General features: G+C 39.3%; 1 protein-coding gene across 2 annotated transcripts in view; it reads right to left on the reverse strand.

Moving 5' to 3' along the window:
- Positions 1-23,301, reverse strand: part of KLF12 (KLF transcription factor 12) — a 240,326-nt gene that overhangs the window by 156,774 nt on the left and 60,251 nt on the right. For both annotated transcript variants that reach the window (XM_059493350.1, XM_059493349.1), the window contains exon 2: positions 12,518-12,581. In XM_059493350.1, coding sequence (XP_059349333.1) covers positions 12,518-12,538 — 21 coding nt within the window. In that variant the 5' untranslated portion in view covers positions 12,539-12,581. The remainder of the gene's footprint in view (positions 1-12,517; positions 12,582-23,301) is intronic.

The raw sequence follows: 23,301 nt of genomic DNA on the forward strand, positions 1-23,301 counted from the left end.
CCTTCAATTAATGTAGCTGATTCACAAGAATGCTTTTTATGCTGAAAGCTCATGCCAAGTCACCACCCCACATGTAAAGTAAAAATAATTTTCAGAATTTTTTTTCATGAAAACATACCTTTTCTTAAAAATCACTCCTCGTGGGACTTCAACTAAAAGAATCTGGGTTTTCTGATGAAAAGCACCAAAGTTACATCACAGTTAGTGCCGTTTCCTAAAATGTTCGTCCCCTTGCTCAGCACCATCAAGACTTCCATCCAGTGTCTGTGAGCATGTCCACGCCTTTAAGTGTTTTGAGGTATACTCTATACTGTCTGAATATATTAATGAATTCATAATTTCAAGAATTTTAGAAAAAAGCTTGGTAATTTTATTACCTATTTGGTACCAAGGAGAATAAATTAACCACTCTTAAGTGAAAAATGCAAAATTCCACAATTATTTATTTTAAAGTTTAAAATGGTCTCTGAAACATTCAGGGGTGGGTGGTGGTTCCTGTTTGTATTTTGTCACTTGTTTGGGAGTTTATGGTGGTTTTGTTCTTGTTATTGTATTGGTTGGGGTTTTTTTAGTAATGATAACTCTCAGTGGGTCACATGCCTGAAGAACAACAGAACTCTAAATTTATTTGCAACATGAAAGAATACTTGCACAAATCAATGGATTAATCTCTTACTTCAACGCACACATTTAAGTATTAACCAGAATATACCACAACTGTGAAAAGAAAAAAAAAAAAGAAGTCGTAGCACCCATTCCACTGTGAGGAACTACTAGATTAATCAAAGACATCACTGTTAATACTGTTATGACTATATCTGATTATCAAGTCCCATAGAACCCTGCTCAAAAGGGCAAAGCAAGCCTTTTAGAACTAGAAAAAATCCTTCCCATTCTGCCAATACAACTGCTTCAGGGTCAGATATAAAGGTCATATTTGGATTGGATAGTTTTTGTTGAAATTTTGCAAGTGGATACCAGTAAGTACTTCACATGCTCGTCACTCTGAAATGTCTACTAAGAGATTAGTAGTAACATGCACCCATGCAGGGCAGAATCCTGGCTGACTATATGGCATGTTCCCCAGGGCTCAAAGCAGTAGAAGCCAATACAGGAAACGCCCACCTTTATTCCTCATTAGCAAGGAATACAGGTTCATCAAAATGTGATAAGCATTTCTGAGTTGCTATCTCAGAAAGAGCTGAAGGCAGCTGACACTTCAGGGTACAGTAACACAACAAGCAGTAAATGCTTACTCCTTAAGATCTGTACAACTTGCAAACTTTTGCAACTGAAACCTTCAGGATATTTAACTAAATGAACAACAGTTTAAGAAAACCACCACAGCCATGCTAGAGCAGATCAAGTCCAGCCCTGCCCAGAAGGGCTTGGGGGTGCTGGTGGGTGAGAGGGTGGACATGACCCAGCTGTGGGCACTCCCAGCCCAGAGAGCCAAACGTGTCCTGGGCTGCATCCAGAGCAGTGTGGGCAGCAGGGACAGGGAGGGGATTCTGCCCCTCTGCTCTGCTCTGATCCCCCCTGGAACCCTGCATCCAGCTCTGGGGTCCCAGCACAGGGAGGACATGGACCTGTTGGAGCAAGTCCAGAGCAGGGACACAAGGATGTTTAGAGGGATAGAACAGCTCTTGTGTGAAGAAAGGCTAGGAGAATTGGGATTGTTCAGCCTGGACAAGAGAAGGTTTCAGGGAGAACTTACAGCAGCCTTCTGGTACCTGAAATGAGCCTATAAGAAAGATGGAGAGAGACTTCTTACAAGTGTGCGTAGTGATAGGACAAGGGGGAATGGTTTCAAACTGAAAGAGGGTAGGGTTAGATTAGATACTAGGAAAAAATTTCTTTACTGTGAGGTTGGTGAGGCAATGAAAAAGGTTTCCCAGAGAAGCTGTGGATGCCCCATGCCTAAAGTGTTCATGGCCTGTTTGAATGGTGCTCTGAGCAACCTGGTCTAGTGAAAGGTGTCCATTCCCACAGCAGTGGGGCTGTATCCTTCAAGTCATGCCCATGTCTGTCTCTGTGCAGGAAATACTGGTAGTTCCCTTAGGTCTGGATTACAAATAAGAGACTTCTCTGATACAAATGTACACAGGGCTCAAAGAAGGGCATGAGGAAGCTGTCCTAACCCAGGGGGATGTCCTTCAGACACCAGGATCCTCTTCAGAATCCTCTCCTGTGCACACAGGGTCTGGTGCTGCATAGCTACACAGTGCAAATACTAAGTCTGGAGGCTAAAGTGAACTTTTCCCCTTGTTTGCCTTGCTCATATCATATTTAGGATTTTACTGCTGTTTAGGGAACAGTTACAAACACTTTAAATCACATTTGCCTGGTGTGATCTTTTATTTATTTACTCTAAAGATCCCCACGTGGGAGATTTCAGAGCCAACGGGGTGGAAGAATTTTAGTGTTTTAAAACACTTTCTGATGAAAACAACTCTGTTCTTATAAAAGATTCCTCGGTCTCTGATCCCATCACGCTGGCACTGTGGAGAGACACCAGCAAATATAAGCAGATGGGTTATCACGTTGGTGCCCTTCCTTCCACACTGCAGTAACTGTTACTGATACACACTTGTGACTTGACAGAAATAACACATTTACTAGAAACACAGGAAAAAAAACAACCGGCAAAAAGAAAAATCTAACTTTGTACATCAACTGATAAACAATAAATGCTATATCCAGTATCCAGAGGAAATCTGGCAGAACTAATGCCAGCCTGCATCTGGGAATTAAGAGTGGAGCACAGCATACCTAGTAGATTGACCATCACTGCTGAAATCACTGGAAATATGTTTTTTCATTAACAAAAGTAGAAGCTCACATAATATTACATTCAACAAATGTTGACCTTTTTATCTGATAACCTGGTTTCACATTAGATAAATAAATGCCTTTTTTCTGTGCAACATTTTATAATTAAATACTCGCCCAGGCTCTTCTAGAAGAACTAGCAATTGACATAAGATTAATACAAAAGAATTCTTAAGCCGCATACAGCTCAAAAACCAGAACCTAAGGACATCATTAACTCTTGTGGAAACTTGCTATGCCCAAAAGTAAATCTTTTCCTTCAAGCAAAAGTGCTAAGTAGCCTTGATCGTTAGGAAGTTTTGCTAAAGATCAAAGAGCATGGTACATTTATATTCAGAATAACATAAGAGTCCAACTCTTGCTTGAAGCCAAATACACAGCTGAAAAGGATACAACAAGAGTTGATTGTTCTCATTACCACCAACACTCAACTGTTTACTTTTCCAGTGTTTCCTTGTCCGTTTCCCATGCTGAAGAGATATTATCAGCTGAAGTAGAAAACCAGAAAATTCCACATCAACTAAAGAGATTATATTGGTTTGATAAAAAATTAAATCCTACAACCTTTTAACCTTAAAGCATCTTGACAAAATGCAACCACTTTGAAATGACAAAGGCTCTAAAACCTTTGAAATTATCATTACCACTATAGAACTAACAGCAGGTATGCTTGGTTTATAAATGCTTTCCATATATTTAAATATATAACAGAATAATTACCCCAGCTATTATGAGCATCTTATATCAAGCCATGAATTACCATCTCATTTCACTACATGCAAGACATATTTTCAGAGATGTATATTGCTTGTCCTCCCTGAAGAGCTTTGAAAGTCCTCAATAAGAAAGCATGATGGGTCATTCTAAAGAAAGGTTTGGTTCCTTGTACATAAAAAGCCAGGATATTGTGAACTCTCTGGCTCTCTTTCTCCATATTAAAAAAAAAAAAAAAAAAAAAAAAAAGAAAGAAAAAAAGATCACCCTTGCTTTCTGCAGACATTATTAAGGCAATTCGCTTGTTTTACATCCTGTGATAAAATAAACTCCACTGTCATGCTGCCTGGAGCTCCTGTATCTCATCCATTATGTAAATCTCCAAAGAGTAGTTCAGCAAACATCATCTCAGTTCCACTGCACTTAAGACAACCTACACATCCAAATTAATTTTCGTCTTCCTAAGACCAACAGGCACTCCTTAATTTGCAAGGGAGATTCTCACTGTCATCTCACTTCAGAAATACCTAATCCCAAGTCCATATATTTTAAATTAAACTCAAGACTGTACTCCAAATGTCTGGGGTTTGAGAGTCATACCATACTCTTTTTTAATAAAAAGGAAAAACAAAGCCAAGGAAAAAATAATGTTTTGTATCTTGCTATTTCTAAGACACCTTTTGTCAGGTGTTTAGCCATTAGTGGTTGGGGGTTTTTGTTTTTCTTTTTTTTTTCCCTAATACAAAATACTGAAATACTTTTATATTACTTAAAAATTAAGGTGGAAACTCAGCACATTTACCTATAATGTTTGAAAGTCTAGGCTTTTGTTTTCACTGGAGCTATGCCCACATGTCCATCACAGCTGACTGCAATCACAGCTGCAGCTGACTACTATCAAACTGAACAACAAAAAATCTCAGTAAATAGCAAAGTTCAAAAGAAGGTGACAGCCTCAAAGCAGAGAACTTGCCCTTTCCTGACTCACCACCAGACCTCTGGACAAGAAAGACTTAATGAATCACCATGTGGGAAGCACAAGAGTGAGATTTAGATTAATACTGGGAGCTTGTTTTCTCTTTTAGACACATGTCCTTGGGTATAGGAAATACCATATCCGGTGGAATCATTATTCAGGTCTGTTAGCAGTGGATATCAGTAAAACTGTCCTCTCCTTATGTGCTAGCTACTGAATTCTAACACATTCTTCTACACCACCATATGAGAAGTGACAAATTGCCATTGTTCGACATCTTGCTCTCCACAGGATGTCAAAAATACTAAAATCCAAATGCATTTATTTCTACGACTAAATTCTTATTGTCAGATATGTAGGAAAAAGAAAACAAGAATACACAGTATTTCAGTATCTGGTTCGATGTATTTTAATCGGCACCACTGTTCAGACGGAGAAGATTCTTCTCCTCTTCATCACAAAGAAAAGATTTGTGACTCCAAAATGCAATTAGTTGTGATGCTTCATAACACTGAGAATTAATATCTCCACACAAGAGAAGTATCTTTTTTCCATGCGAACTTACATGCTTATAACTAATGACCAGAAAGGGGTCATTATTAAATAAGCTGAAGTAGCAGCTGTATATCTGTTCTTAAATTGTTTCATTTGATGAACCATGCTCAACAGAAATTATGATTATTCTGTTTCTTGGAAACTGTAAACCTGAGAGCATGAATTTAAACATTTTTGTCCCCATTAGGCACTTTGGAAACTGGTGTCATACTTCTGAAAATACACACATTAAAATGGTCTTGTCAAGCAGCTTTGAAATTAAATGCCTGGTGCTTCCCTCTGTGGAGCAGTATAAATTTAGTCATTATTAGAATTAGTGTGATTGTCCACTAAGTGCACTAGGATTAAAAGGTGAAATGATCGTGGTGACTGCTCTTTCGTTCCCGAGAGACCGCGTGGCAGCAGAGAAGTCAGGCTGCAAGGGACGCTCAGAGTGTTTTGGAAACCCAAGGGCTGGAGAATGAGTCCAGCAGAGTGGAGTCTTGTGTACTCACAGTGTCTGTACCATCACATCCTACAGGCAGAACAGATGTCCTTCCAGGGAGGACAGAGAAATCCCATGGGAAGAACAGCCCTCTGGAGATGCTTATTGCTCTCTGCTGACCAGCAGAAGACAGGAGCCTTTAGCAAAATGACTGAAATTGAAAAGAACAAATCCAGGCATTCGCAATCTAGTTCTCTGTGGATTATGTCCCATCAGCTAGAATCAGTCCCCAGAAGAGATGTCAAGGCTGAAAAAGGAACTGAAGAAAGTGGTTTGAAACAGACAGTGGTTTGGAAACACCAAACCAGGTTTCTTCCAAGTAACCTAATTTGTGCAGCACTGGACCATACCTTGAGGTGAAACAACCTGCTGGGCAGGACATGCATGGAAGCATTTCCTGATCTAAACTAAAGTAGCAACACTCTTGGCTCACTTCCCACTACAGCCTGAACCGAGAAAATGCTCACCTGAAAACTCCTCACCTAGATCTTTAGGCTGTTTCCACCATTCTACTTCATATATAACCTTCAAGACAAATTTTGGCAACAAAAGGCCACGATATCAGATTCTGCTCCACCTGAAATGCAGGAACTCTGTTTTTAACACATCTCTTCCTCCCAGTAGGGGAACACCAACACACACTACACATTTTTAACACCAGAAGCGGGAACCAAGGGTGTCTTTGCCCACACTATAAAGCCATTTGTTATTTTATGCTCACAGGCTAGTTTTTGTTAACTCTGCTCTCAGCTCTTGCTGATCTTTTCAAGTAGTGATCTTTTCAAGATGAAGTTTTTTGGATTTTTTTTTCACTCCCAAAAATAATTAAAAACCAAAGAAAACCCTCAACCTGACAAAAAACTCCTCAAACTTCAAAAAACAAAGCAACATTTACACGAGGATTGTGATCACAGGATGCATTTAAAAGCTCCCTATGACCTTAAATAATCAGATGAAGTTACCATACCCCAAGCCTTATCACCAACAGCAGTAAGTAACACAAATGATAGATGCTAATGCATTTACTAAGTAAGATCACAAAGGGTTATTATTTACTTTCAGAAGTAGTTTAAACAGCACTCTGCAGAAGAGTGAGTTACGTCAGTAGGTGCTGAAGCAAGCTCTTAAACAGCTTTCACCTACATCCACAATTTACTACCCACAGACCATCCTCACCACCTATCTCTTTATGGAGAAGTGAACCAGGCAACACCAGCAAGATCTACCTTTGCTTGAAAATGATATTTAGTAATTTTCATGACTTGAACTGTGAAAAGATCATTTTAAATATTCCACATTCTTATCACATTTTTTTCAATTCTAGACAAACTACTTTCCTGTAAACTGCACTATAATATGAGCTGCCTTACTCCCCCCCACACATCCCCTCACATGAAAATTGCTGCCATCCTCTTTTATAAGATTCTCCATTATTCCTATTTCAAAAAAGTGTTCAATAAAAAAAATTAATTCAAAAACCAATACACCTGAAATATTCCACAGCAGCTCCAAGCAGAGCAGAAGTCTGTGCAGACACTGGATGGACACCCTCCACACCACTACTGAGCCAAAGACTTTTCTCCAAGTTATAAACAAAGCCTTTGGGCAACTTTGTTCTGACTATTTGAGAATACAAACTTATTTATAACATGTGAATATATTGGTATTGGTTTTAGAGCAAAGCTTGAGATTTTGCAGAAGACCAAGCTCTGACAGGGCAAGCCTAACTCACCCCATGCCTACTTCCTATGCCTTTCTGAAGAGACAGAGTGCAAAAAGACCACAGCTATCTTCAATCAGTAAAATAACACTTCTGAAATATACTGCATTTTTTATAGATAAAACTTAAAAGCAATAGTTAGGATACCCCATGGATGTTTTTACCCCCAATCCACACAGGCAGAAGCTAAATACAAAACCCTCAAAATCATAGCCCAATTTTATTTAAACAAGGTCAGATCACAAGCCAACTGCAAAATATGATTTGTCCATAATCTACATGTATGTGTGTCACCAAAAGACTTAGGAAATGAAAGGAATGTAGCCAAGACCCAGGATCCATAAACAAGAAACCAAGAAACTGAGATTATGAAAGCATCTGTCTGGCAGAAATGAAGAAAATGAGCTGTATAGAAAAAATTTTGCACTGCTGTTCATAAGGAAAGCCTAATAAGAACACCAGGGTCTTTCCAGAAATCATTCCATAATGTTGTAAATGCAAGGGAAACAGGAAAGAGTTCATAAGCAAACTCACAAAGCTGAAGTGGTTTGTTGCAAGCCATCTTAAATGCCTTTTTCTCCTTGGAAAATTTCAGTGTTGGAAATGACCCCAGCAATTTTTCAGCCATGGGCATCAGCTCCAAATTCATCTCACCACACCAGCAGTAGGGCTGAGCCTACAGTGAGCAAACCTGGAGCTACAGTGTGCACCGTGCACAGCCCTCCAGCACTCAGTGGGAAAAGACAGGAGCAAGAGACAGCCCAGGATGTGGCTGCTGATGTAAGGAACAGGAAAAGAAAGAAAATCACTGCTGCTCCTCCCTTTCCACAACATAAGATTTGGGGAAAGGCTTTACTCCCACTCTACAATTTCAGCATTAGCTTTTACATTTTTCAGTGACAACAAGTAAAAGCAGATCTGTCCTATGAATATGACTGAGCTCCAGACAACTGCCTGCTATCTATTTACATTGTGAAATATTCATTAAAAATCAACTGTTAAGAGACCCATCTTGATAAATGCTAGACAACAGATGAAACCAAAAGAACTTCACATCCCCATGCCTTGCTGAATGGGGCCATCAGTCATTTTTAAGTAGTCATTTGTTACATTGTTTTATCCAACTAATTTATAATCACAATGAATTAAGACAAAACATCAGACTACAGCCTCTCTGCCTGAGAGTAATCTAAACTGAAAAGCACATGACAAAAAGATAGATTGATGGTCAATGCAAAGTAATTCCCTCTAGATTAATATATTTCACCAAGTTGATGTTTCTAGTCATAATTATATTCCAAGAATCCACTGAATGATGCTAGATGAGAAAGGTTTCTTAAGAGCAGCCACTTTCTAGAAAAACTGCATTTGTTTGCAATACAGAGGGGACAGCTGTTAAGAAAAACCAAACATATCATCACACTGTTACCACTATATTAGCTATGCAAATAAACCATAAAACTTCCTTGAAACCTTCTCAAATACATTTTACAAAGTCATTTTTTATCATGACCAGACTTTAAAAAGCATGAAAAAGCAAAAAGATGAAGTCCAATGAACCCAAACTCCACACAAAACCAGGGCAGATCCTGAGTGAGATGAGATGACCCAGGGGCTTGCCAAGCTGGCAGTGGAGCATGGGGTAGAGCCCAAGGGCTACAACCAGTAGGTTCTGCACCCTCCCATGCCCTGCTACATGCAGGAGCCAGAGGAGATGAGGCAAGGGCACACAAGAGGTTGGGAGGTTGATGAAATGGGGTGGGCTTTCAACAGTTCAAGAAACACCTTCTTGAGTCCCTTCCTCTAAACAGCTGAGCTAAAGTTTGCTCTTGGTTGGTTTGGTTTCAGCTTTCTGAGGACGTGACAGAAAATTAGGAGTCATCCTTACGCCATTAAACTCAGTGTTGTTCATCACTTTTCCAGCACTGAATAACTCAGAACATCATTAAACTTGATCAACTGAACTGCACAGTGTTATTTCTAGAAGCTGTTCATGAAACCACAGTGTGAGTGGTGATTGCACCCATGGCCACTCATTAAGTACAACCCAGATCTGTGCTTTTCCAATCTGAACAACCTCTTTTTCCCCTTTAGTTTTGCTCTCTGACTGTCTTTCAGTCCTTTTTACCTGGTTTTGAAGTCTGGACCTTTATTTTGCCCAGAACCTTTGAGCTACAGTTTTTGTCAGTTACCCATTTCCTTGCCAGCTCCTACCCAAGTCTCACCCCCCTACACCCCCATTCAGCCACTGTACACTGAAAAACATAAACTTTAAATATCTGATTCAACAGACAAATTAACCTCTGGATGCAGCTGTCAGTGTTATGGAAAATGCAGAAGTATCATAAGCTGCATGCATTCAATATACACATTTGTTGTCAGGTTTACTTTTGCATATTTCTTTTTTCTGCTAGATATTCATCTAACCTCATTTTATGAGACAGAAAGAATTATGCTCACTTTTCCTTCATCAATTGCATATATGCTTAGATATCACTTATTTATACAACACCACATTTACATATATTTTGAGGCAGACCAAGGAAGACCTTAAGTATACCAATATAACATACAGTCAATGCAATACAGGCTGTTTACACTCCCAACAATACACCAACATTTTCATGTCAGCAGTGAAAATCTTTCAAAACTAGATCAGTAGAGAAGCAATAAAACAAAAAGCTAAGGCAGGGTGCTGGCTGAAATCCAATCTCTTCCCTATTGGAGCCAGAACTTTATCAACTGATCTTAACAGTGACCACAGAGAAGCCTTCTCCACCTCTATTGCTTAAGCTTTCTGGAATCATTTCTTCCCAGAAAAGGAATTTTTAGCCTTGAACTTTGAATTCCTCCATGTAACCACATTTTTTTTCTTATTCAGTGACATGATTTAATCACGATACTTTCCTTATATAAAAGACTGTCAGTAGGATTCAGAGCCCTACATTTGCAAAGGCTGCCAAACAGAATACATGTAAAGAAATAACTCAGAACCCCCTTCCTTATCTGCACATATTTAGAACAGCTTCCCCACAATTACTGTGGGATGTTATCAGAAGGGCATGAGAGAGTGGAACTGTGGCTTGACAAGAAAGAGGTCACCCTGTTCTCCAGTTCTTCCTTCCTCATTCCACCACTGTGATAAACCAGAAAAGCAAAAGCAGAGAGAGGAACAGCAATACAGAGATAACAGAGATACAGCTCTCATGAAATTACAGAAACCTGCAAAAAGTTCAAATTCTTCCAAGAGTCTTTTGCTTTTGCTTGATCTGGAAGTCATCCCTCCTCTGCACAGACTCTGGGCATGACAGCCCCTCTCAAGAAATAAATCTGTAACTTTTTCTGCCCTGGTGTCACTTCCCAAACCAAATACCTAAGACATAGCCTGTCCTAGTTACTTCTCAATCCAACACAGAACATTACCACACTATGGTAGTACTGCTCTGTGCTGGCTCCTGGACAGCAAGAGTAGTCCACTGTAAAAAAATTATATCCAAAGATGGCTTACAGATAATTAGTTTGGTTTTTTACCCTCTCACACTTTCTGTCAGTGAAGTGCCTCCCCAAGCTTGTAAATACAGGATTTTATCACTGCACTTTGGAACGATGCAAGTAAGGTTTGGAAAGTATCAGTTTTTCACTCTGCTATTCATAGCCAAGAGATCTGAGCAGGGAAGCGTTTGCTCTGCCACAACACTGGCCCATCCCAAACTATCAGACATCGGTATGGGCAGCAGCCGCTGACCTGTCAGCAATCAAACCAAAGGGAAATTCCTCAGCATTCTGTGCTCTGCTTTTAGCAGGCAACAACTGCTGCCTCGTGTGGGCATATGGGTCCCTGACCCCATGGAAAAAATTGTGTACATTTCTGCACAGCTACTAATACCACTTTGTCTCTATCAGTGTTTAAATTTGGCTCTGGGAGGCTGGAGGTGTTTTCTGGGACCTGCAGCATACAAAGGAGAGGTTCTATGGATGCTTCTGAAGATTGTTTTGCCAGCTGTTATTTCAGGAAACAAAATCAAAGACACAGACGATTCCCTCAAATCTCATGCTGCTTGTGCATTTGGAGGTAGCTGGAATCAGCACGTCCACTCTCTGTTGCGAACACTCAAGAAGTTTACCCAAGAAGGAATTACACTCTTCTGTACCCAGGTCAGTAGTTCATAAACTGTAACACTTCTGAACCACTAAAAGCTCGATAAAACCAAATTATCACTGAGAAAAATAAGACTCTGCCTTCTTGAACTACTTTGCTAAGTTAATAGTACTGTAGACTTACATTTCTTGTACTGAACTAACACTGAGCTTTTGAAAAACAAAACCTGGGTTTTTTGCTGGTTTTTTGATAGTTTCCACCCCTGACTGGGATTCAGGGCTTGACAAAAGCTCTCAAGGAAACAGGCTTCCCACAATAACACCCCTCCTTGACTACTGGAGTTTTCAGAATGCTTTATTTAGCCAAGCTGCTGCACAGCATCTCCCTGGACTGTGCCCTGCATCCCAACCTGTACCACACCTTGCAGTTGTCAATACAATTAATTTGCTCTGGTGTAAATCCACAGGCAGCATCACCTGTGTTTAAACAGCCTTGGTGGGAATTGGTTATCATAGCATCCCAGAAAAAGATTATCCCTCATAGTCACCAATAACTCAGATTAGCAGAGATCAAGGCTTGGTGTATTAAAACAGTAGCCAGTCATGGAGGTCCACCAACAGCTTCTTCCTTTTTAATCATCACAGAAAACTCACAGTGCAAAACAACCTTCTCTGTATCACAAGAAAACAATGCATCAAGATAACTTTCAAAAAGATCATGTCCTGTTTGACTTCTTAAACAGCACCTGTCAATGATGCATCTGAGTGCCACTCCACAATATTAAGCATCACAGTCAGTAGCTATAATGGAAGACAACATCCTTCTAATTCTCCCTTCATCTGTGCACAGAAGAATGATGAACACCACTATGTGTGAGCCCACTCAAACACCTGGCTTCAAAGGAATTGCCTATTTTCTTAACCTACTACTGAATTTTCTGCTGTACATTCAGGTATTGTCAGCAAATACTGCATTAAGCCACGGCTGTTCAGCTACAGTATTCCCGTGCCTCTAAGACAATACAGCATGCAAAGCTCAGGCCAGTTATTTAAGCTATTCTGTTTTATAACACAGTGTAAATTTTTGATACTGGCATTAATACATATAATGCATATGGCTGTAAAAATGTCAACCAACTTTTATGGCTTTCCTCTTCATATGAATATTCAGTCATCCATTTGTCCCTAGATCCACTTCAATCCTGAAAAAGAAAATATTAAATCATGTAATCCATGTATTTTCTGAGAAGTTCAGCAATTTCTCAAGTATGTTGTGTATGTAAATACAAAAAAAAAATCTAACCACAGACATCTATTCCATAGTAAAACACAGCTCAGAACAGTAATTTTATAAGCACTTAAAACAAAAATGGATAAATACGACAAAAAAAGCATATTGGAGAAAGCCTTATGTTTCCTGTTAACTAATGATTTTAGTCAAAGGTCTGTGTTTTTAACTTCTGAGCTGCTATTTCAGCTCACCAAATCCCAACTGCTTTAATAAGTCTTCTGTGTACCACTATGTACCAGTACCCTGCATTTGTACAGGTAAACTTTCCAGCAGCTACAGAGGATGAGTATTCTTTACCAATATTTCAAACTGTATTGCCCAGAAACACTATGCACAATCCCAACAGTGACACATTAAAAAACTGTCTAAGACCACCACAAAATCTGAATATGTATTTCTTTCAGGGTTTCCCATAGATACATGATCAGTTTAGTTATGAGGGCCACAAAGGACAGAGAGCTGCAGCATCCCTCCTGTGAAGAGGAGCTGAAAGAGTTGGGGTTGCTCATCCTGGAGAAGAGAAGGCTCTGGGGAGACCTTACAACACCTTCCAGTACCTAAAGGGACTACAAGAGAGCTGGAGAAGGACTTTTTACATGGGCACATAGCATAAGACAATGTTTCAAAAGAAATGAGGAGAGATGTAGATTAGATGTTAGAAATAAATTCTTTACTGCGAGGATGGCGAGGCATTGGCAGAGGTTGCCCAGAAAAGTTGTGGATGCTCCACCCCTAAAAGTGTTCAAGGTCAGGTTGGATGGGGTTTTGAGCAACCTGACCTAAGGGGTGGCATCCCTGTGCACGGCAGGGAGGTTGGAACTAGATGAACATTAAGTCCCTTCCAACTCAAGACATCCTATGAGTCTATGTTAATCTATAAAAGGAAAAAAGTATATAGAGATTCAAATATGTTTTGTGAGGCTCCTTCAGGTTTAAGAAAATGAACAAACCCAGCAGTCCAACTTTTTAAAAAAGCCTTAGGGGAGAAAAAAATCTTCAGACGTCTAAAATTTAAATAATAGACAGGATGTCTTAAACCCCTTGACAGAATATGTGCATGTATCTGGAAGCAAATGCTACTTACATATGTCTCTCTTAATAATGGAAATGGTGTGAAGTCAAGAATCTAAATCTGCTGTCAGATTTACTATAAACAATCTGCTGTTATTTTTCTGTCATTCAAAATAAGGTCATCCTTCAAATACTAGTAGAGCATCACCTGCCTGATTTTAAACCACATTCCAGTATTTCATTACTGCTGTATATACGACAACATGACAGGTTTCCAAATATTACACAAACTTTTACAGAGAAAAGAAGACAAGAAGCTCCCTTAAGGAAAATAAAAATAGTCCATTCATACATTGTGTTATTATCACACTGACTAAACATCATGCCCTTGTATTTTATCTCTAAGAAAATATTAAGTTTAGTAGAAGAAAGTAAGTTTCAAATATTTGCATGAATTATAAAAAGCTGCAAAGTTACCACAAACACTGACCTAAGTGAATATCATAGACTGCAAGCATGCTAACTGTTGTAGACCATCTTCTCTTGTGCATCTTGTAGACTCTCCTTCCCTTTCCTTATTTAATCTCCCTTGGCATTATTTGGATTACTTCAAAATTTCATGTGGCAGATTCCTTTTTTTTTTCCTTTAAAACTGCACACTTGAAGAACCACCTTTGAGTTTATAGTTGCTCTTTCCTTTGTGCTCTTGTCCAAAAACAGGACAACTGGACCACATTTTCCATATCCTGGACCTACACGATGTGGTCACCTAACCTGTACAGGAAATTACTTAGCCATTTCCTTTTTTTAAATTAAATGCAATGTATCCAGAAGCTTCATGGAGTCTCCATGAGAGAAGAGAGAGTTTGACCTGTAATTGTTTCCAGTTCTCCAGGTTTCCTCATCATTACTCTTCATGCATACAGACACACATGTTCCTACGGCACAACTTAGCTTCAAGTTACACACCAACGCTGGAGTCCTATTATGTTACGGTGGCTATGGTGACACAGCAAACAGGGTCTGTGTTTCAGAACTAACAAACCACCACCCAACCAGTCAGAGCTGCAGCTGTGGCTCTGCATTATTAAATCATGTCCAAGGGTCCTCCTCGTGGAAAAGCTACTTCTTCAGCAATGACAAGTAACTGGGTTTGCTTCTTAATGCTCTTCAGGTCTGCACAATTAACAAGCACTAAATTGCCCACATCCTTGCACCCCTGAGTGTTCTCCGTTATGGAAGGGCTTCTCTTGTAGGCTGCTTTTGAGAAGATTAGGAGCAAACTTTTTGCCTCTGAAAATGGCATTTAACTAGTAACTTCACAAATGTTTGCCGTGATTTTCAAAAGTGCTGAAAAGCTTTGACTTCATATGAAAGGACTTTGAAATGACTATGAAAAAAGGGCCCATCCATTCTGCCACATGTCACCACCATGAAACCCACTTTGGACTTTGGTTTCCAGTCCCTTGCAGTGAAACGGTACTTACTACTATCAGGAATATGAAATCAGACATTGAAGTCCAAGTAGAAACATCTTCCATTTGCATCAATCAGGAAAAAAAATCTACCTAATGAGACAGCTGCTCAGTATTTCTGATTTGAAACCTTTAAGTTAAAAAGGTTCTTCTTAAAAAGTAATCATAGAGCAAAGCACAAATCATTCTCAACAAAAGAATAAAATGTAAGTAGCAAACACAGAATTATGTCCTCTTCTACCCAAGCCTAACTTTCACTTTAAAACTGTTTTAGGACCCCAGGAGTTTATGAATGCCACCAAACATTAGATTCCTTTTTCTACAGCAAGAAGAAGCCAAGTAAATTTGGTTGGTTACACCTAGTCCATTTTGAAAACCTGTCTTGATCAGATTAAATGCCCTGGTAGTGCCACCCTGACCAGCAGAGCCACCCCCTGGTGGACCTCAGCAAGACTCCTGGACCACATTAAGGAGCATGAGAAGAGTTTCAGGACAATAATGCTGAGCATATTTCAGGAAAAACAGAAGTCCCTACAGGTGCAGAGGTAGCCATCCCTCTACAAATGAAACACTTTTGAACATATAGACCCACATCAGTTCATTAGTTCACAAGTCCACACTGGTATCACTTGTACTTATCTTGTACATACTGATAATGTAATAATGTGAGTTTCCTTTAAAATTAACAAATTACTCCTTGTGCTATTTTTACTCTTATAATTCAGATAGGTATGAGAACATACATTTGGAAAATAGCAACTCATTTGCAAAGTTAAGTCATTTGCTGAATCAGGATTTACTAACTTTTCCCTCTATAAAACAAACTCTTTATGTGGACATAATGGGCTAATCACCTTCTTACATCATCAATTTTATTTTTTAAAAGTATGCATTTTTCTTCTTGAAAGCCCTTAGAGCTGTATTTTGACTTCTGCAACTCCTTTCAAAGGCCCTCAGTCACACTAAACTGCCCTAAAATCAGCATGACTTCTCCCAAACTCATCAAGGCCACCCTGGCCATCAGGTAAGGCAGGATCACTGAAAGCTCAGTTTCAGCACTACTCAGAAATGAACAGAGGTTATCCTCAACCTAGTGTTAAGGATAGCTACCCTTGTAGTAACAGTAGTCACACACTTGTCCTTTTTCCCTAAGTTTCTGACTCTTGCAGGAACATTCATGATCTCCATAAAGTGACACTTTGCAAAAGCTACACATAAAATATACATTAACCATAAGCTACAGATCCACAACAGTTCTTGATGCTTAAAACTGATATGGGATAGGAGATGCTGGCATACAGTCCAGCACTGTACTGAGCAAATCCCGAAGTCTTCCTCAACTGCATTTCAAGTGTCTCCCTTTCCTGACCCGTGTCTGGTCCCCAGGATACTTGTAAACAGAGTGCTGTACCACTGTAACTGAAACTAGCCACTACACTTTGCCACAAAGCTGTCTGCAAAAAAAAAAAGTAACTTTGGAATTCCAGTGTAAGGCACAGTCCCACCAGCAGTCACTACAAGCTGCAAGGAAAACCATGCAGTACAGCCTAAAAGTCATTCAGTTTAGGCTGAGTGTAACTGCAGACCTCACAAGACCAAAGGATCACTTGCTATGCATCCTAACAATTGTAATCATAAGGGTTATTCGGTCTCCAGCTGAAGTTTTTGCTAATTTTTGATTGCAGCTGCTGTTCAAACAAGGACTTTAATATGCCAGCCCCTACACCAACATCTTTGTTGCTCTGCTGTGTCATAACAAAAATATCTAAAGTTGCTCAAAATATTTCTGAAAATTACCTTAATGTTTCAACTTCTGGTTTTCAGATACTTTAATAAAAGCAAAGGGAAGCAGGAGGTAGAGAGTGGGATGTTTGTTGCTAGGTGATACCTAGCTCTCCTGAACTCCTAAAGACTGAAATATTTATCCAGACTCCCACGAAGAATGACATCTAGCAGAGAGGAGAGACACACACCTGTACTAAAGCACATCAGGATTCAAAGTAAGAAGCAGCAACCCTGCCACCTGCTTGGTCCCTAGGGCACCTGAGAAGACTGCAGTCTGGGATGGGGATGATACAGCTCCTCCTAAATTTCTACCCCAGTTTTTGCTGAGCCTATAAGGAGCAATGCCTCGAACACATCCATGCCAAACCAGAATGGTCTCAACACCATTGCAATCATGGCAGTGCAAGTAAATACATCCTTGGCTACCTGACCATAAAGCAGTGTTGCTTTCCTGATGCTTGGGGTATTCTTCCCCAAACCGCTATACTCTGACAACAGGTTTCCATTAAAAAAAAGTATGCAGCTGGCCAAATGTGGATGAACAATAAATCAACTGAACACACAACCTTCATGCTGTGTTCCTCCTGCTCCTCACTATAAAAGGTTTACACTAAACATTCAACAAGTGCTTACACAGTCCTTCAGTAGAGGCTTAGAGCAATAAACATTATTCTTTACAGGGTCTTTTATTTGACATTAATGAATTATTCTGAACTGAACAGCTCCAAGGGTCAATCCCAGACCTTCTGAATCTTCAAGATGAATTCCAAAAACAATTTGTTCTCCTTAGAACTTAAATGTCTGGTTTGACAACCATTAAAGTTTCAGAAAAAGAGGATGTGTTTCAGTAATACTTAAAAAGCCTTGCTACTGCATCAGTGTACCCAAATGAAATTAGAAGGTGTATGTACACACCGATAATATCTTAAACGTAAAATGGGACGAAGTCAAACTCGGGAGAAGTTTGAGTGGAGTCCTCAAATGACTGGATTTAGGTAATAATCAGTGGTCAATCTAGAAGAGTGCAATACATTGCAGGGAGCAGAGAAAAACACAGTCAAATACTACTCCTTGACTTCTTATTCTAAAAGTAGTGAACTTCAACACCCAGTTGTTTGAAAGGATAGCTCTGAAACCTTGATACTCCCTTCACAATTCTAGCTTAAACAGAATGACATTGTTTTTCATTAGATTCAAATGAAACAAATAGTGATAAACACAATCACCCATCACTTTGGTCAGCTTCTCTGACATACAGAAATGCTCATGTTACTGTGCAGGACAAGGTCTGTCAGTTCACCACCTTATCCTCACACATAGTTCAAACTCTCTTAGAGTGAAAATTTTATAGTAGCCTGTGGACTATGTCAAAGGACTTGATGAGTCTTTTCTTGCTACAAAAAATGTATTTATTAGTATATATATACACACACACTTGTATATAAAAATATGCATGTATTTGCTCACAAATTTATGATTTTTTTTTAAAAAGTAATTTTCTGAAGGAATGTGCAGAAATAATACTTTCTAATGTATCATTCAAAACAACACATATTTTAAAGCTTGGATGAAAAGCCTAACTCCATTTCTGAATTGACAAAGAACTGCAATTAACAAAAAACAAGTCATCTTTTCCTGTTCAGACTTTCTTTTTCCCCTTTCTTCAGCAAACAGTATATGTTACTCTCCATATCAGGATTATTCAAGATTCATACTCATAAGGGCTTATGAGCATCTGAAAGAGGTATTTAAAAAAATATTTAAATATTTAAAAGTGGTTATTCCTAATTCAGATTGGGATTACATATATTCTGTTTGTACATTTTGTTTGGACTTCAGATGAAACAAATGTGATTAGGCGTACTAAAAATGAAGTCAAACTTTAAATCAAAAGGAAGGTAAACCACAGGAAAACTACTTGTGCCACAAGTAAGGTAAGAGTGAAGAGACCTGCTAGTGATTTTTCCCTATCTCCACGATGGGGGAAGGGATAAAGATCAACCTCGGCAGCAGCAGAGTTCCATCAAGACTATGTTGACACAATAGATGATGCACAGGAAAGATCCTAATTTTATATGTTCCTTACTCTTATTTTGCTCTCATAACACAGACTAGCATTACCAGATACTATCACGCATTGTCCCACTTCTGGTTTAATGCTTTTACTCAAACTAGGTTTATGCGCAGTCCAGAATCAAGCCAGCTTTACCTGAGGTACAGGCAGCAGTACTTAATCTCTCTTTTCAAAGTTGCAATATAATCTTCTATATTCTAACTCATTCCAAAAAAAAAACAATTATTTTCTTTACGTTCTGAATCCCAGAGACCACAAGAGGAATAAAGTAGCCTCACACTTGTATGCACTTATAAATGAAATGACCAGATTTTAAGAACCAGTTTACTTAGGAATAAAATTTCTGTGTGGACCATGTCTCTGATGTTTCTCAATGCGATGGCAACCTCCTGATTACCTGATGAGAGGGAGGGTGGATGAACCCCCAAGGCCTCGTGCTACAAGTCCAAAGGAATGAGGACAAATTCACAGCACACCTGTGTCAAAATCTGCTCTTTGGTCAAGCCAACTGTAGTGAGCAGAGCTAGAGGTGGTTTAGCCTGCAAGAAAGTCTGAAACAGATTAATATTGCCTCAGATGGCAAATACTACCCTTAAATGACTCAAAATTTCAAAAGTGTATCCTCACAGCTGACTTCAGAGGGAACACCAAGACAATTGAAAAATCAGAGGAGGAATAAAAAATGTAACACTATGTAGTAGCTTATATAAACCCTGGCATGTCTTCCCTGTTTGCACTGTGCAAGATGTTGTAAAAGAAGTTAGAAAACGGCAGTAACAACCATCCCGCTGCAGACAAAATACTGTGCAGCTCTCCACCACAGTGTCAAGCACTCTGAGCCAATTTTCACAGCAAAGACACCTAAAGAATAAGCAAAAACAGAGAAGTTGTGCCCATTAAAATTCCTTTAAATGAGGGAACAAAATTGTTCCCACAAGCAATAGAAAAAAATGTGAACAAGCTTCAAGTTTATACATCACCAGAAGTTGGTAGTAAAATCAGTGTGGATATTGCTGATACCTGCACAGGCAGCAAGAGTCAACACCTCGTCCCACCAAGCCCCAGCCTGGAGATGGTCACCACTTCAAAAGCACCCACATATTCAACTTCTACCTCACTGTGTCAATAAATGCAAGATAAGTTAGCAAAAACCCAAACTGCCTTAACAAATCTATTTTGATCCTCCAAAGCAGAGGTGGCAATAGGTATGAGGTGGTCTTGACCTCTCTAACTACAGCCACAGCATCTAAGGACAGGCTTCCACAATTTACCCTAAAGCTGGGAAAAAAGAGCAAAGAAAACCCAGCACATGCTATTCCAACTTGTGATACACACTGAAGAAACCCAGCTTCCAGGCTCAGCTATGTTTCTAAAAAATAAAGTTATAAGCTGGATGCATCCTGCTCTACATAGTAGGTCATAATGCTCAGGTCCTATTCCTGCCTTTGCACAACAAATTCCTGTCGCAGACATTTCTCCACAGAAATCCTTTTTTCCAGATTTCTGCGTCTTCGGGAGGCCAGAGGCCCCCGAAGAGAAGGTAAACAATTATTATCAGCTGCTGGGGAATGCAACAGGATTCACCTTGATTGGCTCATTTTCTATGTTTATAATTAAGGGCCAATCATCAATGCAAGCTAGGGGACTGAGTCCCTGGACACAACTTTGTTATGGATTCTTTTCTATCTCTTCTTAGCTTAGCTAGCAGCTCTGCAAAACCTCTCTCTATATTCTATTAGTATAACTATAATGTATAATATCATATATTAATAAATCAAGCCTTCTGATCAAGATACAAGATTCACCATCTCTCTCTCACCAGCAGTGACCCACACAGGACGCTGTAATAAATTCCAACACCGGATTTTTGACAACTTGAGCCCCTTCTCTTGCTTTCCATTAGAAATATATCAATAAATGTTTTTTTTTTCAAGAAAACAGCATGGTATCTACAGCATTGTATCTATCTATCTATGTGCCTGTGTGGTTACATAATCAGGCTCTAAATGAGGGGCACTACATGACACCAGTGATGCTATTAATCAATTTAAGGAGCCTATTTGGCTGGCATCCTAGAAATGTGGGTGATGAGTGTCTATTTTAATAGGAAAGTACACTCCTTAAAATTGATCAATTGACCACAAGTGTTTCAATTAATAATTTTTAATGTCTTTTCTCCTAGCCTGCCATTCCTCGAAAGTGCAGACTGGCATTATTACTAATAAGCATCTCTCAGCATATTGGAGGCAAAAGGTTCCAAAAAGGGAGAAATCCCAAAATCTGTCAGTACAACATTCCCATCAGGCACTGACCAGCTTGAAATAGCTTCACTACCAGATTCAGCAGTTACAAATCTTTTAGTAGCAATTTGAAATCCAGAGGAAATCACTGAAGCATACTCATGCTCTTGATGCCTTCAGAAGGAATGAGGAGAATAAAATTTATCTTTGTACTGTTCCTAGAGAATTTCCACTGTAGACTCTCCCCAGCTTTTCAAGCTTCCCAATACATGGTAAACCTCAGCAAAAACCATCACATTAACCTTAGGAAATGGCACATGTGTCTGGAGATCCACCCAATATACACCTGGTCATATTCCAGCAGCCTCCCTAGGCCTCATCATTTTCCTCCTTGTTCCAACAGCCCTCAATTTTGACAGGACACACAGATGCTCTGATTATTTTCCTGTTCTTGCTTAGACAGAAATATATTTGCTTCTCTCCTTTGGAAAAGGGGAAGTTTGGGAAATAATTTCATGCAGTATTCCAGGGGGACATTAATCTGCAAATCTGACTACATACTTAAATCCAAAATCCAAAAGTAGCCTGATTTCCAAAGGTAATTTGTACTTTCCAGTCTCCTACCGAGATGACTGCAGCAGCCTGCAGGACTCACCATCTGCATGCAGCAAGCCAGTGACATTTCATTGTGCAGACCAGCACAGGCAAACAACCCCCCCTTAATCATAGCTTGGCAATTGTTCACATTCACAGCCCAGAAACCATAACCTCAACAGCAACTTTAGCAGATAAAGTTCTTGGCAAGTGGCAGGTTCATCTCCCCTACTGATGGACAGACACCTACACCCGTGCTAGCTGTCCTTCATGGCTCTGCAACTAAGGACAGAAAGGGGCAGTGTAAGGGCCTGAGTCACTGGCACTGCAGCCAGTCCAGCAACTGCTCTTGACCAAAAATCATTTTAAATACATGTTGTCTGCAAAGTGAAGGGTACTGTAAGTTTTAATAGCTTTGTTTTTTTAAACCAGTCTTAGGTTCCTTTGTTTTCCTGATCAAACACTCTAAATTTTAATACTTAAGAAGAGACCATTTCAATGGAGCCACGAGGACCTGGAAAAGAATCCCATTTCTACAAGAGCTTAGAGAAGAAAAAAGGAAAAAACAGAAAAGTAACTTAATCTGGTTAAATATTACTGTAAAGCAGGAACTGGTGACACCAGCCATGCTAAGTTTCCTGTATACCAAAGCTCATCAGTTGTACAGACATCACCATAAAAAACTATTACAAAAATTAGAAAATGAGAATGGTAAGAAAGTCACTTGCCTGATTTAGTAAATGAGAGACAAAAACACTGCAATGAAAAAATCCTGTATTTTATGGGGAAACATACAATTGTAAAACCAAAGTTTTTCATGAACTTGGCCAGACTGCTGATCCCGTATTCTATGTTAGTGTAACAAGTCACCTCCAAGTTTATGCTCCCAATATTCTCACTCCCATAGTAGAAAGTGGACTCACTGTATTTAATTATCTTTCAGGGAAGAGAATGCAACAAATAAATTAATAAACATAATTAATCACAAGAGACATGAAAACCAGAGGCAATACCACTGAGGAGAAACATTTTTTTCTTCCCCCTCAATACTCCAGGTGTAACAAAAACAGTGTGATGATATAGATGCTGTTTAGAATTAAACACGCCTTCTATCTGAGACACCCAAAAAACTGTCCTTTCCTAACCTACATGATCCATAACCCCCACAAACTATCGTGACTCAGAACACCATGGATTACATGAACAAATTGACTCACCACTTCCCCAAGGATTAAATTCAACAACTCCTTGACAATCAAAGCTTTTGCTTTTTTACCAGTTTCCTTTGATTACTTTTTTGATTTGCAGGTAACACCTGACATGATACATGACTTCAAATGCTTAAAGCAGTTCAACTGGCAATAGGAGACACATTAGCTGAAGATGGATTTGGGTTAACCTATCCTCAGCTTATTGCCAGAAACACATATATCTGGTATTTTGCAATTTTGA

This window comes from Ammospiza nelsoni, chromosome 2 (assembly GCF_027579445.1).
Source record: "Ammospiza nelsoni isolate bAmmNel1 chromosome 2, bAmmNel1.pri, whole genome shotgun sequence".
Taxonomy (NCBI): Eukaryota; Metazoa; Chordata; class Aves; order Passeriformes; family Passerellidae; genus Ammospiza; species Ammospiza nelsoni.